Genomic DNA, 17,819 nt, shown 5'->3' with positions numbered 1-17,819 from the left:
TGGCACTGAGAGCCTTTCTGTGTCCCCTGTTTCTTGTTTGTAATGAATAGACTCCAGCCTCCATAACCTTCCCTGGGTCCCAAAGATAGATTCAAACAGTTGCTAATCAGGAAAGGGAGGGGTGCAGAGATAAGGGAGAAGCAGCAAAGAAACAATAGCACAGCTTTGGGGCAGGGCCCTTTTTCCACCTCTAGTTATACACATAACAATATCTTTGAGCTCTTTACAGAACTAAAACCCCAACAAATGGAAGATGTTAGCATTCTTCATTCCAGAGATCACAGTTTGATAGCCTCAAGAAGCTAATCAGAAGACTGCCTGAGGCCAGATTAAAGGAAATATAGAAGCTTATCAGGAGACGACCTGAGACCAAATTAGAGTGCAGACCCTGCAGACATCCTGATCCTTGTCAGCAACTTGAACCATTGTTACAAAGAAAGAGTTACTCAATCGTGTCCAATTCTTTGAGATTCCATGGACTGTAGCCTGCCAGGCTCCTCTGACCATGGAATTCTCCAGGCAAGAATACTGGAGTGGGTTACCTTCTCCAGGGGACCTTCCCAATCCAGGGATCGAACCAAGGTGTCCTGCACTGTAGGCAGATTCTTTACCATCTGAGCCACAGAGAAGCCATTGCTATAAAACTCCTCACCAAATCATTCAGAGTTGGGACACACAGTTTTTCAAGGCACGATCTTGCTGTGTCCCCTTTTGTCTGCCAAAGCAATAACATGATTTCTTTTCTACTTCACCCAAAACTCTGTCCGTCAGATTTGATTCAGCACTGGTGCACAGAGGCCTTTTCAGCACTAGTGGCCTCTCTGCTTTGTTGGCACACCCACTCCAATTCACTTTCTGTGGCCTCCAGTTCAAACTTTCAAGGAATCTAGGTTGACTGACTTAATTACCATGGCCCGTTCTGGGTACCAGCTTCCCTGGTGGCTCAGGTGGTAAAGAACCTGCCTGCAATGTGGGAGACCTGGGTTCGACCCCTGAGTTGTGAAGATCCCCTGGAGAAGGGAACGGCTACCCACTGCAGTATTCTGGCCTGGAGAATGCCATGGACAGAGGGCCTGGTGGGCTATAGTCCATGGAGTTGCAAAGAGTCAGACACGATAAAGCCACTAACACACATAAACAAAAAAAGTGGCAGGATGAGGGTTAAAATCACAGAAGCAGAGCCAGCATAAATTCAAAATTAACCCTTCCCAGTTACACTATGATTGAGAAACCAATGATTTTCAAACATTTTTCTAATTCCTCAACACACAAGATTAACTGCTTAAATTTCAATCATTATCCTATTCTCAAGCAGAGCACTTGCAAAGCAATGAAAATGTTTCAACTAAAGAAAACCAAGAGGCAAAGATAACCTGAGGAGTCTAGACATAAGTAGGAACCACTTTTGCTCACATCACTCTTCCTGTAATAGATAAGGATACAATCAAAACTGCCTTAAATCAGAGTCCCACCATGGCAAGGCTGTAGCTGTTATCTGGGTAATTCAAGGCTATGACCCAAGTTTGTGAGAAGACAAAGCACTCATTCCTTCCACAGAAACCCGCACTACTCCAGTCCCCAAACCACAGCTAACTAACTCACAGCTGCATTCTCTGGTTCCTCAGCAAGTGGCCAAAGAACACTATGCTCAGTTAGGAGCTTCAAATTTCATGCAATTCAGTATCTTACTTGCTCTAACCCTCTGTATCCAAATTGGACATTTGGACACAGGCAGTCAGATTGTAGCCACACAATTATCCAACCCATTTCTGCAAGAATAAACCTCTCTTTGCTTGCAGAAGGCTGCCAAATAATTACTCAGAGTGTGAAAAAACATGGGAGGAGAAGGCTAAGGGGAAATAAAAGAATTGAGACTGGGCCCAAAAAATGGAAGCATCTTCCTCTCTTTCCAAATTCTGCATTGTGGGAGCTCTACTGAAATATCCTTTGGCCCTATGATCCACAAGGCTGCCATTAATACCTATTATCTAATAAGGCAGGTGTCGTATATCATACAAGTTAGCAAAACCCAAGTCAAGCTAAAATACTGAATTGCTAATTTAGAAATTTCAAAAAATTGAACTACTTAACATGTGATCTAAATGTCTTTTGATGGTGCTCTCTTTCTAAAATGAAAGGATAACTGTATGTATGGCTCCTGAGTTCTGAGCTTAGACTCAGCACTAAGCACCTTTTATGGTCAGGCCCATAGTTCAGGGAACTTCTCATTCCTCTCCTCTCACTTAAAAACATTTATTAATATTACACAGTCACCTTTGTTTTCAGGTGCCATGCACACCCTCTTCTGGTCAAAGAAAAATTGATCACTTGTTAGGAAAGGAACTGTCAGTAGTACAAATTTTGGTCCAAAAACAGAACTATTACAATACATATGAAAGGATTTGTGATTCTTCTCTTTGTGATCATTAAAAATTGTTTTCATCATGAAAATTAGAGAACCTACTATTTTCAAACAGATGAGTTTTCAGATTCCCCTTACTTAATTGCAATATAATGACAAGATCTAGGACAACTCCAGGCAAGAGGTGATCAGGTGAGGCCCAATAAATTCAGTCTCTGGGGCCATCAGTTCAGTCCTGGCACATGGCACATTGCACACTGCAGGACACGTGACAAGGGGGGAAGCACTGCTTAGTCTGCACACACTGAGCATCTTGTGCTGACATACACGACATAGTGAAGAAAAGCACAGACTTGATTGGGAGATTAGGACTGACATTAACACCCTACAACAGACAACTAGTAAGAGCCTGCTATATAGCACAGGGAACTCGGCTCATCCTGCTGTTACAAATACTCCTGTTACTGAAAACACAAGTCTATGTGCCTGCCGCATAGTGAGACCAACGATACCAAAACATTGGAGTTTGGAACAGAGAAAAGTTTACTGAAGGCCATGCAAGGAGATGAGTAGCTCATGCCTTAAAAACCCCAAACTCCTCAAAAAGCTTTCAGCAAAAGCCCTTTTCTAGGAAAGGTGAGTGAGGGATGTGGTTAGTTGTTGCAAACTTCATGTGTCAGAACCTTTGTTCTTGAGATCTGGTCATGGACAGGGAATGGTATTCCTGGAAACCTCTACCAAATTTCTGTTCTGACAAGGGCAAGGCTCCCAGGACTTTCACACTCCGAAGACCTTGTCCTGGCTAAAAGAAGGCAGATCTCAGCTGGCAGCTGGCTACCTCAGGGCCAGATCCCCAGAACCTGCCCAGCTGTCATTGCTAATGGAGCCAGGCGCCCAGGATCCAGCCAACCCTCATGCTCCTCAGGTTACCTATAAACAGTGGGGGCCAGGACTCATGGTCTGCACAAAGGCGGGGATCGGGGAGAGGTTCACTGCCGCCTCAAAGCCTGAGCCTGGTCAGCCGGTGGCCTTGGCGAGGGCTCTGTGTCCCTACAGGACACAGCCCTCTGTTCCCTGGGTCCCACTGCTCACCCACTGGCCCAAGGCTGGGTGAGCTGGAGGGCCCTAAGCAAAAGGCCAGGATTTGCTTCTTACCTTACTCTGTACAACTCTCTCTCCACAGACCGACTGACGGTTGCTCACTGATAGGTGTTTGCTTGGGGGAGGGTCCCACTGCAGCACTGACCAATGGCTGAGCAGGACCACTATCCATCTCTCAGTTGTTTGCTTGGGGGAGGGGCTCCAGCCAATGACTGCAGCACCAACCAATGGCTGAGTAGGGCCACTAACGGTCTTTCATTGACAGCTGGTCCCTTGGGATAGCGGCCCACTGGGGCGACGACCGATGGCTGAACAAGACCACCAGTGGTCCCAGGGTAACTGATGCCTGGTAATGACATGCAGGGTAATGGGTGCACATCAACATTCAGTCACATGCTAAGAGCTGTGAACTGGCCATGCTCTATTACTCAATACTCTGTAATGGTCTATATAGGAAAAGAATGTGGATATATAGATTTGTGTAACAGATTCACTTTGCAGTACACCTGAAACACAACACTGTAAATCAACTACACTCCAATTATTAAAAAAAAAAAAAAAAAAAAGCATACCAACCACAGGACTGAATTTAAATCCTAGTTCTGCTATTTACCAGCTGTTGAAACTTGGGCAAGTTACTTAACATCTCCATGATTGTTTCATCATCTAAAAAGTGAGAAATTATCATAGTATTTCCTCACAGGGTTGCTTGAGGATTAATGAGTTAATATTGGAAAATGGCTTAGAACAATGTCTGGCACAGAGTAATTAGCATATAAAGGAGATGGAATCTGTAGGAGCCTTTTCCTAACACTAAGATGGTCTCTGGCGAGACTGTTATACCCATGACACACAGATCACACTAATCATCCAAAACAGATTTTTACTAATGACTTCGTCTTGCAAATTTCATAACCTTCGTGGATTAACCCAGGAGAGCACTAAGGGATACCATAAGCTGAACTCTTATTATTTTCTCTATCCTACACATTGGGGAAGTCATAAATACCTTAAGCACCTATTCTGAAACGACAAGACTACATTTCAATAATCATTTTATTAGTTACAGAAGAATCTCCACTAGTATTTACATAGTGCAAAAAAGCTGTTATTACCCTCTAAAATGTGATATAACAATCATCCTTCATACAGCAAAAGAACAAGATGAAAATCCCTTCATGTTATAATTCATAATAATTTTGCTAGCTTTTAATTAGAGCATTACAATTAAGACATTAAATTATAAATTCATGTGGTATATTTAGAAATTAAATTACAAAATAATACAAATCCTTTTAAAGTGTGATGTGCCAACAAAGTTTAAATTTTTATCATTAATTAGGATTCAGATTTCAGATTAGGCAAACAGTTTGGTTGATTCCGGAAGTGTGTAAAGTTTGGAAGGAACAAGGTAGGAGGAAGATAATAAATTACTTCACAAAAAATTTTTAAAAACCAAAAAAAAGTAAACAGACAAGTTAATGTTCTACCTTGTTGGCACAACATACAGAAAATACTTAAATGACAGGTTTATTTTTAAGCAAACAGCAGCTTTACAAACAGTAATACTTCTTTATACATATATTAAAGTAACAATGTGTTAGGATTGAACAGTTTTATGTTAGAGTTGAAAAAATGAATGTGGAGTTCACTACTCATTTGCACACTGTAACTCCCACCCCACCCACCTCCCCCAGCTTATTAAGAAATCAGGCAAGTACATTATTTGGATATTAATTTCTCAATATTTAAACTATGTGAATTCCTTTTGACTAATTCTTTTCCAAATACTGGAAGCATATAAAATACCATCTCTGCAAAAAGGACCTCCAGTCAAAGCCTTTAAAAACTTTTCAATGTATAACACACATTTTTCCCCCCATCTTTAGTCAAAAGAAATATATTACATCATTTACAAACATATTTAAACCAAGAGTTAAGCTAATATGAACATTTTGTCTTTTGAGAAGTAATCTTCACAGCAAACAAACCTACTGAAGCAGAAATCTAATTGTGGGAGTGCAATTCATACTTGAATTCATATACTTAAGTACTGAAATAGAAATCTAATATCAATTATTGCCAGTAAAACAATCTCTACACACGAAGAAAAAAATCACTATGTTTTTTATTTCTTGTGATGATAAACCCTTACTCTTACCATTAGATCTCTCTAGATCTCCAAAGAGCCACTCACCCAGATCCAGAAAAAAATCCTTTCCTAATTTCACACCTCCGCCTGCATACAATATACATACATGCCAGAATTTATCTAAAGGAAATGAATTATAAAGACATTATCAATAATTACTTAAGCATACATCCTACATAGTAGCATTTCCTTTAATAAATTTTGGGTTGTCCTGTAGAGGTCAACTGTCTCATATAAAAAACGCTGTGGTCCCTTGGTTTGCTTTGCTGGCAGAAGATCCTGCACATGCAAGAGCATTTATCAAACACATAATTGAACACTTCTGAAGGCTATAGCAAAATTCAAAGCTACTGGTGTTCTGAAGATTTCCTCAACTTCCCTTTTGATACAAATGTCAAAAATCTAAAATGACAATTCTCATTCAGTAGAGGTATAAAATATAAGAAACCTTTGAAAAGCCATTCATTATTTTAAGATCAAGAGTTATCTGAATCACTGACATCAAGCAAAGGAAATTTACACCATTAAAAAGTATGAAAAGTTTTCAATTTACTTTTAAGACTGTCAGTAATTCAAAATCTCTATCATTTCTTTAAATCAATGAACACTTCCAAATGTACAGAGACACAAAGATCTGCCACATATAAATCCATGATTACCACTTGAGAGGCTTCATTCCTTACATGCTACATTTCTTTAAGTACTGGACACTTTGTGCCTAAGAAGTCTATGCTGAAAAACAGTTCAGACAGGACACTACAGTAATGTCCCCTTTTAGCACACTAATAAAGTTGTTAGACTGACATTTCCTACACAGCAATGCTCATAAACTTTCACAATTCACAAACAAGTCAGTCATCAACCAAGAATCTGGTTTCACCAGTAATTAAATGCCAGGATTATAAAACATCAATACCAGAACAGTAGTCCCAATGCTTCAGTCAAGAATCTGCCCGATTCACCTCAGTGAGGCAAAGCTCTCTGCCCCATAAAACCTGGACAAGGAAAACACCCCTTCCTCTTCACTTCTGTGCCTGCTTATGGGAGTTGAAAGTGTAAAGCTGGCACGCGTCTGTGTGTATGTGTGCACGCACACACAAATTGGCCAACTGGAGGTGGTTGGAGGGAAGACAGAAAAAAGGTAATTCCTAATTCTCCCACCATCATAAACTTGCAAAGGTTACTATCAGGTGGTGACTGATTAGTAAAACATTTAGCTCATTAACTTTAATTTCTCCCAAGAGTTTAAACATCCCAGAAGAAGGGCAGAGATAAACAATGATCTAGAATTAATACCTGCACCTACCTGCAAACTCTAAAATCTAACAGTTTCAGCACAATTAGAACAACTTTCTCTTTTCTTCAAAACTTCTTCCAAGCCTTGATTATCAGGATACATGTTACAACTGCATACAGTTTTTTTCCCTGACTCCCATCAGTAACTATGGTCAGTGTTATGTAGCAGGTGCTCAAGGTTAGGGACAAAGTAGTTTTCTTAAAAGGTGCAATGATTTTTCACTCTGGACAAGTCTGAATACCCAATCAAATCCTATCTGAAGTCCAGAGAATCCCAAGTCAGAAGCATGCAAGAGAACACACTAGTGTAAGACTTTGTTTCTGGATAATTTACATGTAAGTGCTGTAGTCATACAACCGGTTACAGTTATTCACCTGTCAAAATTTGCCTAATTTTATGCAAATACAACTATGTACAAGAGCATTCCTGAGGTAATTAAGAAGCAAATGTGAACCAGAAACCAGAAGGCCCTCTAATGGGCAACTTCTCACTATTTAAACACCTATCACTTTGCACAAATAAGGCCAGCTCTCATCTGTCATGGTGGTTCCCTTGCCAGCCCAAGTATTGGAGGCTCTACTTAGCCAACCAACTTTAATCAATTATAATGATCAGTGACTACTGAAATGAGCATTTGTGGACTGAATACAAGTTGCATCAATTTTTAACACAAATCACTGTGAACTTAGTTACCCTCAGCCATTTTTTAAGTTTTCTAACTCTACCTCCAGGTTTCTTTTATTTTAAAGAAACCCAAACAACTTTTTGGTCAGACAGTTAAGAGTATAGGAGGTGTAGTCTTGAAGCAAACATTGGTAATTGCTCCTGTCCTTAGAACCTCGATCTGTAGCTTTCAAAATGACTAAATAGGCATTTTAAAATTACTTTCTTTAAAACCTGGTCTTCTTTTAAAATCATTATTGTCCATAAAAAGGCTGAAACAATTCTGAATTTTCCACACAGTTCTTAGAAAGACACAGATGCTAAGTATCAGTTAAGCTATGGATCACAAAACAAGTAAAAGAAAGCTAAAAAATATTTGTCAGGAATTAAATACATATATTAAATACTAGACAGTGCAAAATGTTGAGATGAAGCATGAAAGATTTATAATGGCTGTAACCCTTATGTAGTTTGAGACAGACAGCTGACATTTCCTGAGTTATAGATCTGGGGGTGTATAATTAGAATCAGAGTGCTCCTTGTTCAGCGAGCTGCAGTTGCTGGGCTTCTGCTGTTCCTGGCTTGCTTGGTGATCAGTAGTCCAGGCCTCGCTATCCATCCCTGGCTCTAGCACCTCAGCCGCTTCTGCTTCCTCTTCCCCACTTTGCTCTGCATTATCTTCCTCAGAACCATTAAGGGTTTTTCCAAGCTGAAGAGTTTCCATCGTTCTCTGGGTCTCAGAGACCCAAGACTCAATTCTGCTATTGAGCTGTACTTCTACAGATATGGGTTCGTGAGCATAATCTTCCTCCTCCTCCTCCTCCTCATCGTCCTCTTCTTCAAGCATGCCAGGTACAAGAGTGCTGGTGGTGCTGGTGATGGAGGAATTCAGAAGATCCCGGCAGCTGCCATCTAAAGAGCCAGTCTCCGTACTCTGCTGTGAGGCCCATTCCAGGTCATCTGGCTTCACCTCCTCTTTATCGCCCACTGCTGATTTTCCAGGGTTTGTAGCTGAGGTAGTACTGCCTGCAGTCACTAATGACGCCTGCTTACCAACAGGGGCTGTGTCAAATGGAAGTTTATTGGGTTTTTCAGATGTGCTATGCTTACAAGAAACTTCTCTCTCGTTTTCTGATGTTTCCAGCCCATCGGAAGTTTCCACCATGTTTCTCCAATTTGTTTCTGCAAATATCAAACAGATTTTTTAAAAATCAGAACAGTTTCAGAATCATGCAACTTTCAGAAGTAGAAGAATAGGCTACAGAAATCTGTTGGCTCACTAACTGAAAAAACTAAAAACTTAGCTTATTCTAGTACTAGTTTAAATGTTATAAATGGAAAACAGCTCTCAAAAATATTTCTTTAAATCAGTACATTTAACATAAAGCAACAAAGAGGCCAAAATAAGTATATTAATACTTCAGAATGCAGAAGATCCAATACTACTAGAAGCTCATTGACTCTCACGTATTCACAAAAATCAATGAACTGCCTAACGTTTTTTGGCCCTGAAGTGTCCTGGGATCAAGGATCCACAAGTCACAGATGGCAGAGCCAAAATGCCCATTAGAAAGGCTCTGATTAAAAAAAAGAAAAGAAAGAAAGAGTTCTGACAGGTTTACGTTGTGCTCGTTTAGCAAGTTATCTCAAAGCTGTCTCTTGGCCTGTAACGGAACTTGTGTTTCCATTTATAGCAAAGAAGCCATGCACGCATTTCTAACATTTGTGAAAATGTGTTTTATAATATATGTATGTTGCTTGGCTTACCAAGTGACCCTGGAGCCAAAAAAATAATGTTACTATACAATACAGTGGTGACAGTCTGTATTATTTTTAACAACAGTAGTCAGTTTACAGCAAAAATGTACTAGGAATCAGGAGATGAAGAGCAACTCTTGCACATACTTTTTGTGAGTTTTACTTTTTCCATTTAATTTTTTATCACTGAGATATAACTGACATAAAACATAACAGCTTCAGGTGCACAACATAATGATTCAGTATTTGCACATACTGAGAAATGATCACCACAAGAAGTCTAGTTAACACCCATCCCCATTTGGAATTATTTCTTTCCTTAAGATCTACCCTCTTAGCAACCTTCAAATATGCAGTCCAATATTATTACTATAGTCACAATGCTGTACATTAGATCCCCGTGCCTTATTTATAACTGGAAGGTGGTAATTTTTTAACCTCCTTCATCCATTTCACCCACCCCTAGTCCCCATGCTTCTGGCAACCACCAATCTGTTCTATCTATGCGCTTGGGGGATTTCTTTTTCAAGATTCCACATAAAAATGAAATCATATGGTGTCTGTCTTTCTCTGACTTATTTCACTAATGCCCTCAAGGCTCATCCTTGTTATCATAAATGGCAAGATTTCATTATTTTTAATGGCTCTATGCAATGAGGTTCGTGACACTGTGCAGGAGACAGGGATCAAGACCATCCCCATGGAAAAGAAATGCAAAAAAAGCAAAATGGCTGTCTAGGGAAGCCTTACAAATAGCTGTGAAAAGAAGAGAAGCGAAAAGCAAAGGAGAAAAGGAAAGATATAAACATCTGAATGCAGAGTTCCAAAGAATAGCAAGAAGAGATAAGAAAGCCTTCTTCAGCAATCAATGCAAAGAAATAGAAGAAAACAACAGAATGGGAAAGACTAGAGATCTCTTCAAGAAAATCAGAGATGCCAGAGGAACATTTCATGCAAAGATGGGCTCGATAAAGGACAGAAATGGTATGGACCTAACAGAAGCAGAAGATATTAAGAAGAGATGGCAAGAATACACAGAAGAACTGTACAAAAAAGATCTTCATGACCCAGATAACCACGATGGTATGATCACTGACCTACAGCCAGACATCCTTGGAATGTGAAGTCAAGTGGGCCTTAGAAAACATCACTACGAACAAAGCTAGTGGAGGTGATGGAATTCCAGGTGAGCTATTTCAAATCCTGAAAGATGATGCTGTGAAAGTGCTGCACTCAATATGCCAGCAAATTTGGAAAACTCAGCAGTGGCCACAGAACTGGAAAAGGTCAGTTTTCTATCCAATCCCAAAGAAAGGCAATGCCAAAGAATGCTCAAACTACTGCACAATTGCACTCATCTCACACGCTAGTAAAGTAATGCTCAAAATTCTCCAAGCCAGGCTTCAGCAATACGTGAACTGTGAACTTCCTGATGTTCAAGCTGGTTTTAGAAAAGGCAGAGGAACCAGAGTTCAAATTGCCAATATCCGCTGGATCATGGAAAAAGCAAGAGAGTTCCAGAAAAACATTTATTTCTGCTTTAATGACTATGCCAAAGCCCTTGACTGTGTGGATCACAATAAACTGTGGAAAATTCTGAAAGAGATGGGAATACCAGACCACTTGATCTGCCTCTTGAGAAATTTGTATGCAGGTCAAGAAGCAACAGTTAGAACTGGACATGGAACAACAGACTGCTTCCAAATAGGAAAAGGAGTACGTCAAGGCTGTATATTGTCACCCTGTTTATTTAACTTATAGGCAGAGCACATCATGAGAAATGCTGGACTGGAAGAAACACAAGCTGGAATCAAGATTGCTGGGAGAAATATCAATAATCTCAGATATGCAGATGACACCACCCTTATGGCAGAAAGTGAAGAGGAACTCAAAAGCCTCTTGATGAAAGTGAAAGTGGAGAGTGAAAAAGTTGGCTTAAAGCTCAACATTCAGAAAACAAAGTTCATGGCATCCGGTCCCATCTCTTCATGGGAAATAGATGGGGAAACAGTGGAAACAGTGTCAGACTTTACTTTTTTGGGCTCCAAAATCACTGCAGATGGTGACTGCAGCCATGAAATTAAAAGATGCTTACTCCTTGGAAGGAAAGTTATGACCAACCTAGATAGCATATTCAAAAGGAGAGACGTTACTTTGCCAACAAAGGTTCGTCTAGTCAAGGCTATGGTTTTTCCTGTGGTCATGTATGGATGTGAGAGTTGGACTGTGAAGAAGGCTGAGCGCTGAAGAATTGAAGCTTTTGAACTGTGGTGTTGGAGAAGACTCTTGAGAGTCCCTTGGACTGCAAGGAGATCCAACCAGTCCATTCTGAAGGAGATCAGCCCTGGGATTTCTTTGGAAGGAATGATGCTAAAACTGAAACTCCAGTACTTTGGGCACCTCATGCAAAGAGTTGACTCATTGGAAAAGACTCTGATGCTGGGAGGGATTGGGGGCAGGAGGAGAAGGGGACGACAGAGGATGAGATGGCTGGATGGCATCACTGACTCGATGGATGTGAGTCTGGGTGAACTCCTGGAGTTGGTCATAGACAGGGAGGCCTGGCGTGCTGCGATTCATGGGATCGCAAAGAGTCGGACAGGACTGAGCGACTGAACTGAAATGAATATTCCAATGTATGTGGCACACACCCACACCCCCACACACATCTTCTTTATTCACTGATCTTCTTTATCTCTTTAATTATCGATGGACACTTAAGTTGCTTCCATATTTTAGTTACTATAAATAACTCTGTAATAAACATGGAGGTGAATACCTCTTTTTGAGCTAATGTTTTGTTTTCTTCAGGGAAATACCCGGAAGTAGAAGTGCTATATCATATGATAGTTCTCATCTGCATATTTTGAGGAACCTCCATATTGTCTTCCTTAGTGGCTGCACCAACTTTCATTCTGACCAACAGTGTACAAGGGTTCCCTTTGCTCCACATCCTTGCAAACATTTGTTATTTATTGCCATTTTGACCGGAGAAGGCAATGGCACCCCACTCCAGTATTCTTGCTTGGAAAATCCATGGACAGAGGAGCCTGGAAGGCTGCAGTCCATAGGGTCGCTAAGAGTCAGACACGACTGAGTGACTTCACTTTCACTTTTCCCTTTCATGCATTGGAGAAGGAAACGGCTACCCACACCAGTGTTCTTGCCTGGAGAATCCCAGGGACGGGGGAGCCTGGTGGGCTGCCGTCTATGGGGTTGCACAGAGTTGGACACGACTGAAGCGACTTAGCAGCAGCAGCAGCAGCAGCCATTTTGACAACAGCCATTTTAACAAGTTGTGAGGAGATGTTTCATTGTGGATTTGTTTGGGATTTCTCTGATGACTGGTGATGTTAAGCATCTTTTCATGCACCTACTGGTCTTTATTTGGAAAAATGTCTATTCAGATCCTCTGCCCACTCTTAAATCTGATTGTTCTTTGCTATTGAGCTGTATGAGTTCTTTGTATATTTTGGATATTAACCCCTCAGCAGATATATGATTTGCAAATATTTTCTCCTATTCCACAGGTTGCCTTTTCATTTTGTTGATGATTTCCTTTGCTGCAGAGAGCTGTTTGATTTGGTGTAGTCCCACTTACTTATTTTTGCGTTTTCTTAAAAAATAAAAATTTCCTTCTATTTGCATTGTAGCTGGTATGTTCATTTTATAGGCATAATGATCAAACTGTAATGATAAAGCAAGTCTATTCATACAAATATACTTGATTGCCACCTATCAATTACATGTTGCTCAGTTGTGTCCGACTCTGCGACCCCATGAACTGCAGCATGCCAGGCCTCCCTGTCCATCACCAACTCCCAGAGTTTACCTCAACTCATGTCCACTGAATTGGTGATGCCATCCAACTATCTCATCCTCTGTCCCTATATACCATATTTTGGCCACCTGAAGTTAGGGCACGTGGTTTAGGGAAAAAATCTTTCTTTCCTGCAGTTACTTCAAGTGTATAACAGGTCTCTCTACTTGCATTCCTGCCTCATGACAAAAAAATCTAGCGCCCCTCCTTTATTCTCATTCTCAGTTAACATCATTTTCAGACTCAAAGCAGAAGAAACCCTACTGCTGCTAAGTCACTTCAGTCGTGTCTGACTCTGTGTGACCCCATAGACAGTAGCCCACCAGGCTCCCTCGTCCCTGGGATTCTTCAGGCAAGAACACTGGAGTGGGTTGCCATTTCCTTCTCCAATGCATGAAAGTGAAAAGTGAAAGTAAAGTTGCTCAGTCATGTCTGACTCTTAGCGACCCCATGGACTGCAGCCCACCAGGCTTCTCCATCCATGGGATTTTCCAGGCAAAAGTACTGGAGTGGGGTGCCATTGCCTTCTCCCGAAGAAACCTTACTGTAATCCTTAATTCTCTTTCTCCACTGAACTCATAACTATACCATGTCACTCAGAGCTCAAAAACTACTAAATTTGGTCACTACTGCCTTAATTCAAGCCTTCTTTACCTTGCTGTACATCTACAGTATCCTTCTAATCGGCTTTGTGAACTGACCACATCACTAACTGGCTTTTTATTACCTTAGTAATCCAAACTCCTTAATTTAGTATATAACCAAGCCCCTTCATAATATTCCTTCTGGTCCCATTCATTTTAACCCTCTGTCATGCATTCCAGGTCAAGGTCATTTTGAATTTTCACTGCTCACAGAAGTCACACCCTTTCTATTTACTATGCTTGGCTTTGCACAAGCTGTGCTTTCTGTATGACATGTGCTTTCCTCCTTTCCCCTTCAGAGTCCTACTCAGCTCTGATAACCACTCTTGAATGTCATTTGTTTGGTAAAGCCTTTCCTGCCTTTCCTAGGAAAGACGGTCACTAACTTGAAGTCGCAAAGCACTTCCTGCATATCTGGTTCAAATGCATTTGTTCTGTGTTTGCTGTTCTACCCCTCCTCCCTCCTCATTCCCATCCATCTCTGTGTTCCTAGGTTAGCATGCAGTGTGTGCTGGGAAAATAAGCCTTACAATAAATGAAAATTTCACATATACAGTTAATTATGCAGAAAATTGCTTTAAAAAGTAAAAAAAAATTACAAAATTTAGGTACACATTTATATTTCCTTCCAACACTTATTTACCTCTTTCAAAAGCACTGTAAGAATTCACATGGGGTCTCAGAAAAAGCCTCACCTCTCCCCTGACAGTGAGCCAAAGAAACAGGAGAAAGAAAGGAGGTCGTTAAGACTGAGTAGGGCTGATCTTTCTCTAGGTTCTATCTTGGGCATTCTGCTACTAGGTAGGTAAGCTGAAAGCCAGATTGAGTCCTTTGGAAAGGAAAAGGAAATATGACCTTGGAAGCAGAGACAAGGGACTCTGTGATTAGCCATCAAAAGACTTATCACAATGATCAAAGAGCCACTGAGTTCACATATGCAGGGGAGGGCCCAGGCTGCCACCTCAGAGTAACAGGTGAAGCCTGATCAATAACTTATGAGCACACAAACACATGACTGTGATGGAGAGGAGAAACAAGCAAGTATGAAAATGCCCTCTTTGGATGAGGAGTTGGTGGGTAGGAGGGAGGGAAAAATATAGGCAGTCTAAAGCCAGAACAGCACACCTGGAAGTCCACTTTTAAAGAAGGGATTAGGCAGCATTTTAAAGGCAGAGTCAAAGATCTTAACAAACCTGAAAATATTATTGATCCAAAGCGAACCTGCTTCTAAATTGCTTATTTTAGAAGAACATATTCAATACAGCTGTTCTTTTGCTTATGAACCCCTCAGTGCTTTCTGTTTTGTTATTTGGTTCTTTGTGAAAGTGCCTTTTCAACTTTCAAATCATTATTGGCTTTGTCAGAGGATGAGGTATGCATATTTCTCCCTTCAGTTAGTACACAGAGGGAAGGCATCCATCTTTAGACTGTATACAGTAAAGGAACACCAAGTCACTTCAAGAGCCAACAGAATAAGGTGTGGTGGCAGAGAATGAGCTGGAAACTCAAGACAGACAGAAGTAGTCCTCCCTTATAAGTAGTTATTGAAAACCTACTGTATGGTCCTACTGAGAATTCATTCAACAGACAGGAAATTTACATCACATTGGCTAAGAATATAGGTTTTACACTGAAACTTATGAGCTGTGTGACAATGGCAAGTTATTTACCTCATTTCATTTTAGCTTTCTAATCTGTAAAATGCTGTACAAGATAGCCTATCTCCAAGGACTACTCAGAAGATGAAATGTCTTAATAAACACGAAGAGTTAAAAAAAGTGCCTCGTAAGAATTCAGTAAGTGAGCTATTATTATTATATGTAAAGTGCCCATTATGTGCCAAATTTCTATCTCAAAAAACTTAGTTTAATTGGGATTTATGTTAGAAACTGTCTCACGGAAGTATGACAGAACCGAGACTCAGCTCAGGTGGAAGGAAAACACAAGCAAACAAAACAATTAAGGTGCACACAAAGAACAGTAACACGGGGCGGTGACAGGAGCCTTTCCACTCTACCAGTGTTTAGCAATCCTTTCCCAGCTTCGCTTTTTCTTTAAACTGTGGAAATCACAAAAAAATTTTTCAAAATCTTACACAAGGATGGCATGGAAGATACTATTTGTTGTCTACCCAACAGTCATTCCCCATTTTCCTCCTGCCTAACAGAGCCCCCAAACTTGGGATGGACTTGAGCTCAGTCCCACAGGAGGAATTAAAATTGTTCTCAGACTATCACAACTATCCCATTCTTCCTTGCCAAATAATCTCTTCCCCACATCTCCCTTGCAGCTAAAAGCAGTGACGTGATTGGCTCTGGCCAAATGAAACAAAAAGTGAAGGCTTCTGAAAACTGTTTCCTTCACTGATAAGAAGAGCCCACTGCCTGAACGTTCTGCTTTTTGACTACTGTTGTGATGACCAGGGCGAATGCAGCTGTTTATGGATATGAGATGAGAAGCACAAGAATAAGAAGTCCCAGACTGAAAATGGAAAAAGAGAAAGAAGGACAGAGCTAGAGATCTTGACAACACAGTGAAATAATTAAACATTCTAATTTTTGAGGCCACATCAGTGGGTTTCATGTCTGTTGCCAAATACATCTGATACCAATAGAGTAATTTTGTGCTTTATTCTCAAAGCAAATTATTTATGATTATTTTCACTCATTTTGTTGGCATCCTGGTAAATCAGATCATACACCAGAATCTTGAGTTCAGTTCAATCAGTTGCTCAGTTGTGTCCGACTCTTTGCAACCCCATGAACTGCAGGACGCCAGGCCTCCCTGTCCATCACCAACTCCCAGAGCTTGCTCAAACTCAATGTCCATTGAATCGGTGATATCATTCAACCATCTCATCCTCTGTCGTCCCCTTCTCCTCCTGCCTTCAATTTTTCCCTGAATCAGGGTCTTTTCAAGAAAAGAGTCAGTTCTTTGCATCAGGTGGACAAAGTATTAGAACTTCAGCAGCAGTCCTTCCAATGAGTATTCAGGGCTGATTTCCTTTAGGACTGACTGGTTTGAACTCCTTACAGTCCAAGGGACTCTCAAGAGTCTTCTCTAACACCATAGTTCACCACAGTGCTCAGCTTTCTTCATGTCCAACTCTCACATCCATATATGACTACTGGAAAATCCATAGCTTTGACAAGACGGACCTTTGTTGGTAAAGTAATATCTCTGCTTTTTAACATGCTGACTAGGTTTGTCATAGCTTTCCTTCCCAGGAGCAAGCATCTTTTAATTTCATGGCTGCAGTCACCATCTGCAGTGATTTTGGAGCCCCCCAAAATAAAGTCTCTCACTGTTTCCATTGTTTCCCTATCTATTTGCCATGTGATGGGACCAGATGCTATGATGTCCATTTTTCAAATGCTGAGTTTTAAGCCAGCTTTTTCATTCTCCTCTTTCACTTTCATCATGAGGCTCTTTAGTTCCTCTTTGCTTTCTGCCATAAGGGTGGTGTCATCTGCATATGTACGGTTACTGATATTTCTCCTGGCAATCTTGATTCCAGCTTGTGCTTCATCCAGTCCAGCATTTCACATGCTGTGCTCTGCATATAAGTTAAATAAGCAGGGTGACAATATACAGCCTTGACATACTCCTTTCCCAATCTGGAACCAGTCTGTTGTTCCATGTCCAGTTCTAACTGGTGCTCCTTGACCTGTATACTGATTTCTCAGGAGGCAGGTCAGGTGATCTGGTATTCCCATCTCTTTAAGAATTTTCCAGTTTGTTGTGATCCACACAGTCAAAGACTTTGGCGTAGTCAATAAAGCAGAAGAAGATGTCTTTCTGGAACTCTCTTGCTTTTTCTACGATCCAAGGGATGTTGGCAATTTGATCTCTGGCTTCTCTGCCTTTTCTAAATCCAGCTTGAAAATCTGGGAAGTTCCTGGTTCACGTACTGTTGAAACCTGGCTTGCAGAATTTTGAGCATTACTTTGCAAGCGTGGGAGATGAGTGCAATTATGCAGTAGTCAGAACATTCTTTGGCATTACCTTTCTTTGGGATTGGA

The 17,819-nt window shown here is 40.8% G+C and overlaps 1 protein-coding gene across 1 annotated transcript in view; it reads right to left on the bottom strand.

Annotated features, from left to right (window-relative positions):
- Nucleotides 1-4,501: 4,501 nt before the first annotated feature.
- Nucleotides 4,502-17,819, bottom strand: part of SECISBP2L (SECIS binding protein 2 like) — a 60,187-nt gene continuing 46,869 nt past the window's right edge. The window contains exon 18 of the mRNA XM_027554056.1: nt 4,502-8,757. Within this exon, the coding sequence (XP_027409857.1) occupies nt 8,075-8,757 (683 nt within the window). The 3' untranslated portion in view covers nt 4,502-8,074. The remainder of the gene's footprint in view (nt 8,758-17,819) is intronic.

The sequence above is a fragment of the Bos indicus x Bos taurus genome, chromosome 10 (genome assembly GCF_003369695.1).
Source record: "Bos indicus x Bos taurus breed Angus x Brahman F1 hybrid chromosome 10, Bos_hybrid_MaternalHap_v2.0, whole genome shotgun sequence".
NCBI lineage: Eukaryota > Metazoa > Chordata > Mammalia > Artiodactyla > Bovidae > Bos > Bos indicus x Bos taurus.
Note: the sequence above shows the minus strand (reverse complement) of the source record. Positions and strands in the feature narration are given on the sequence as shown.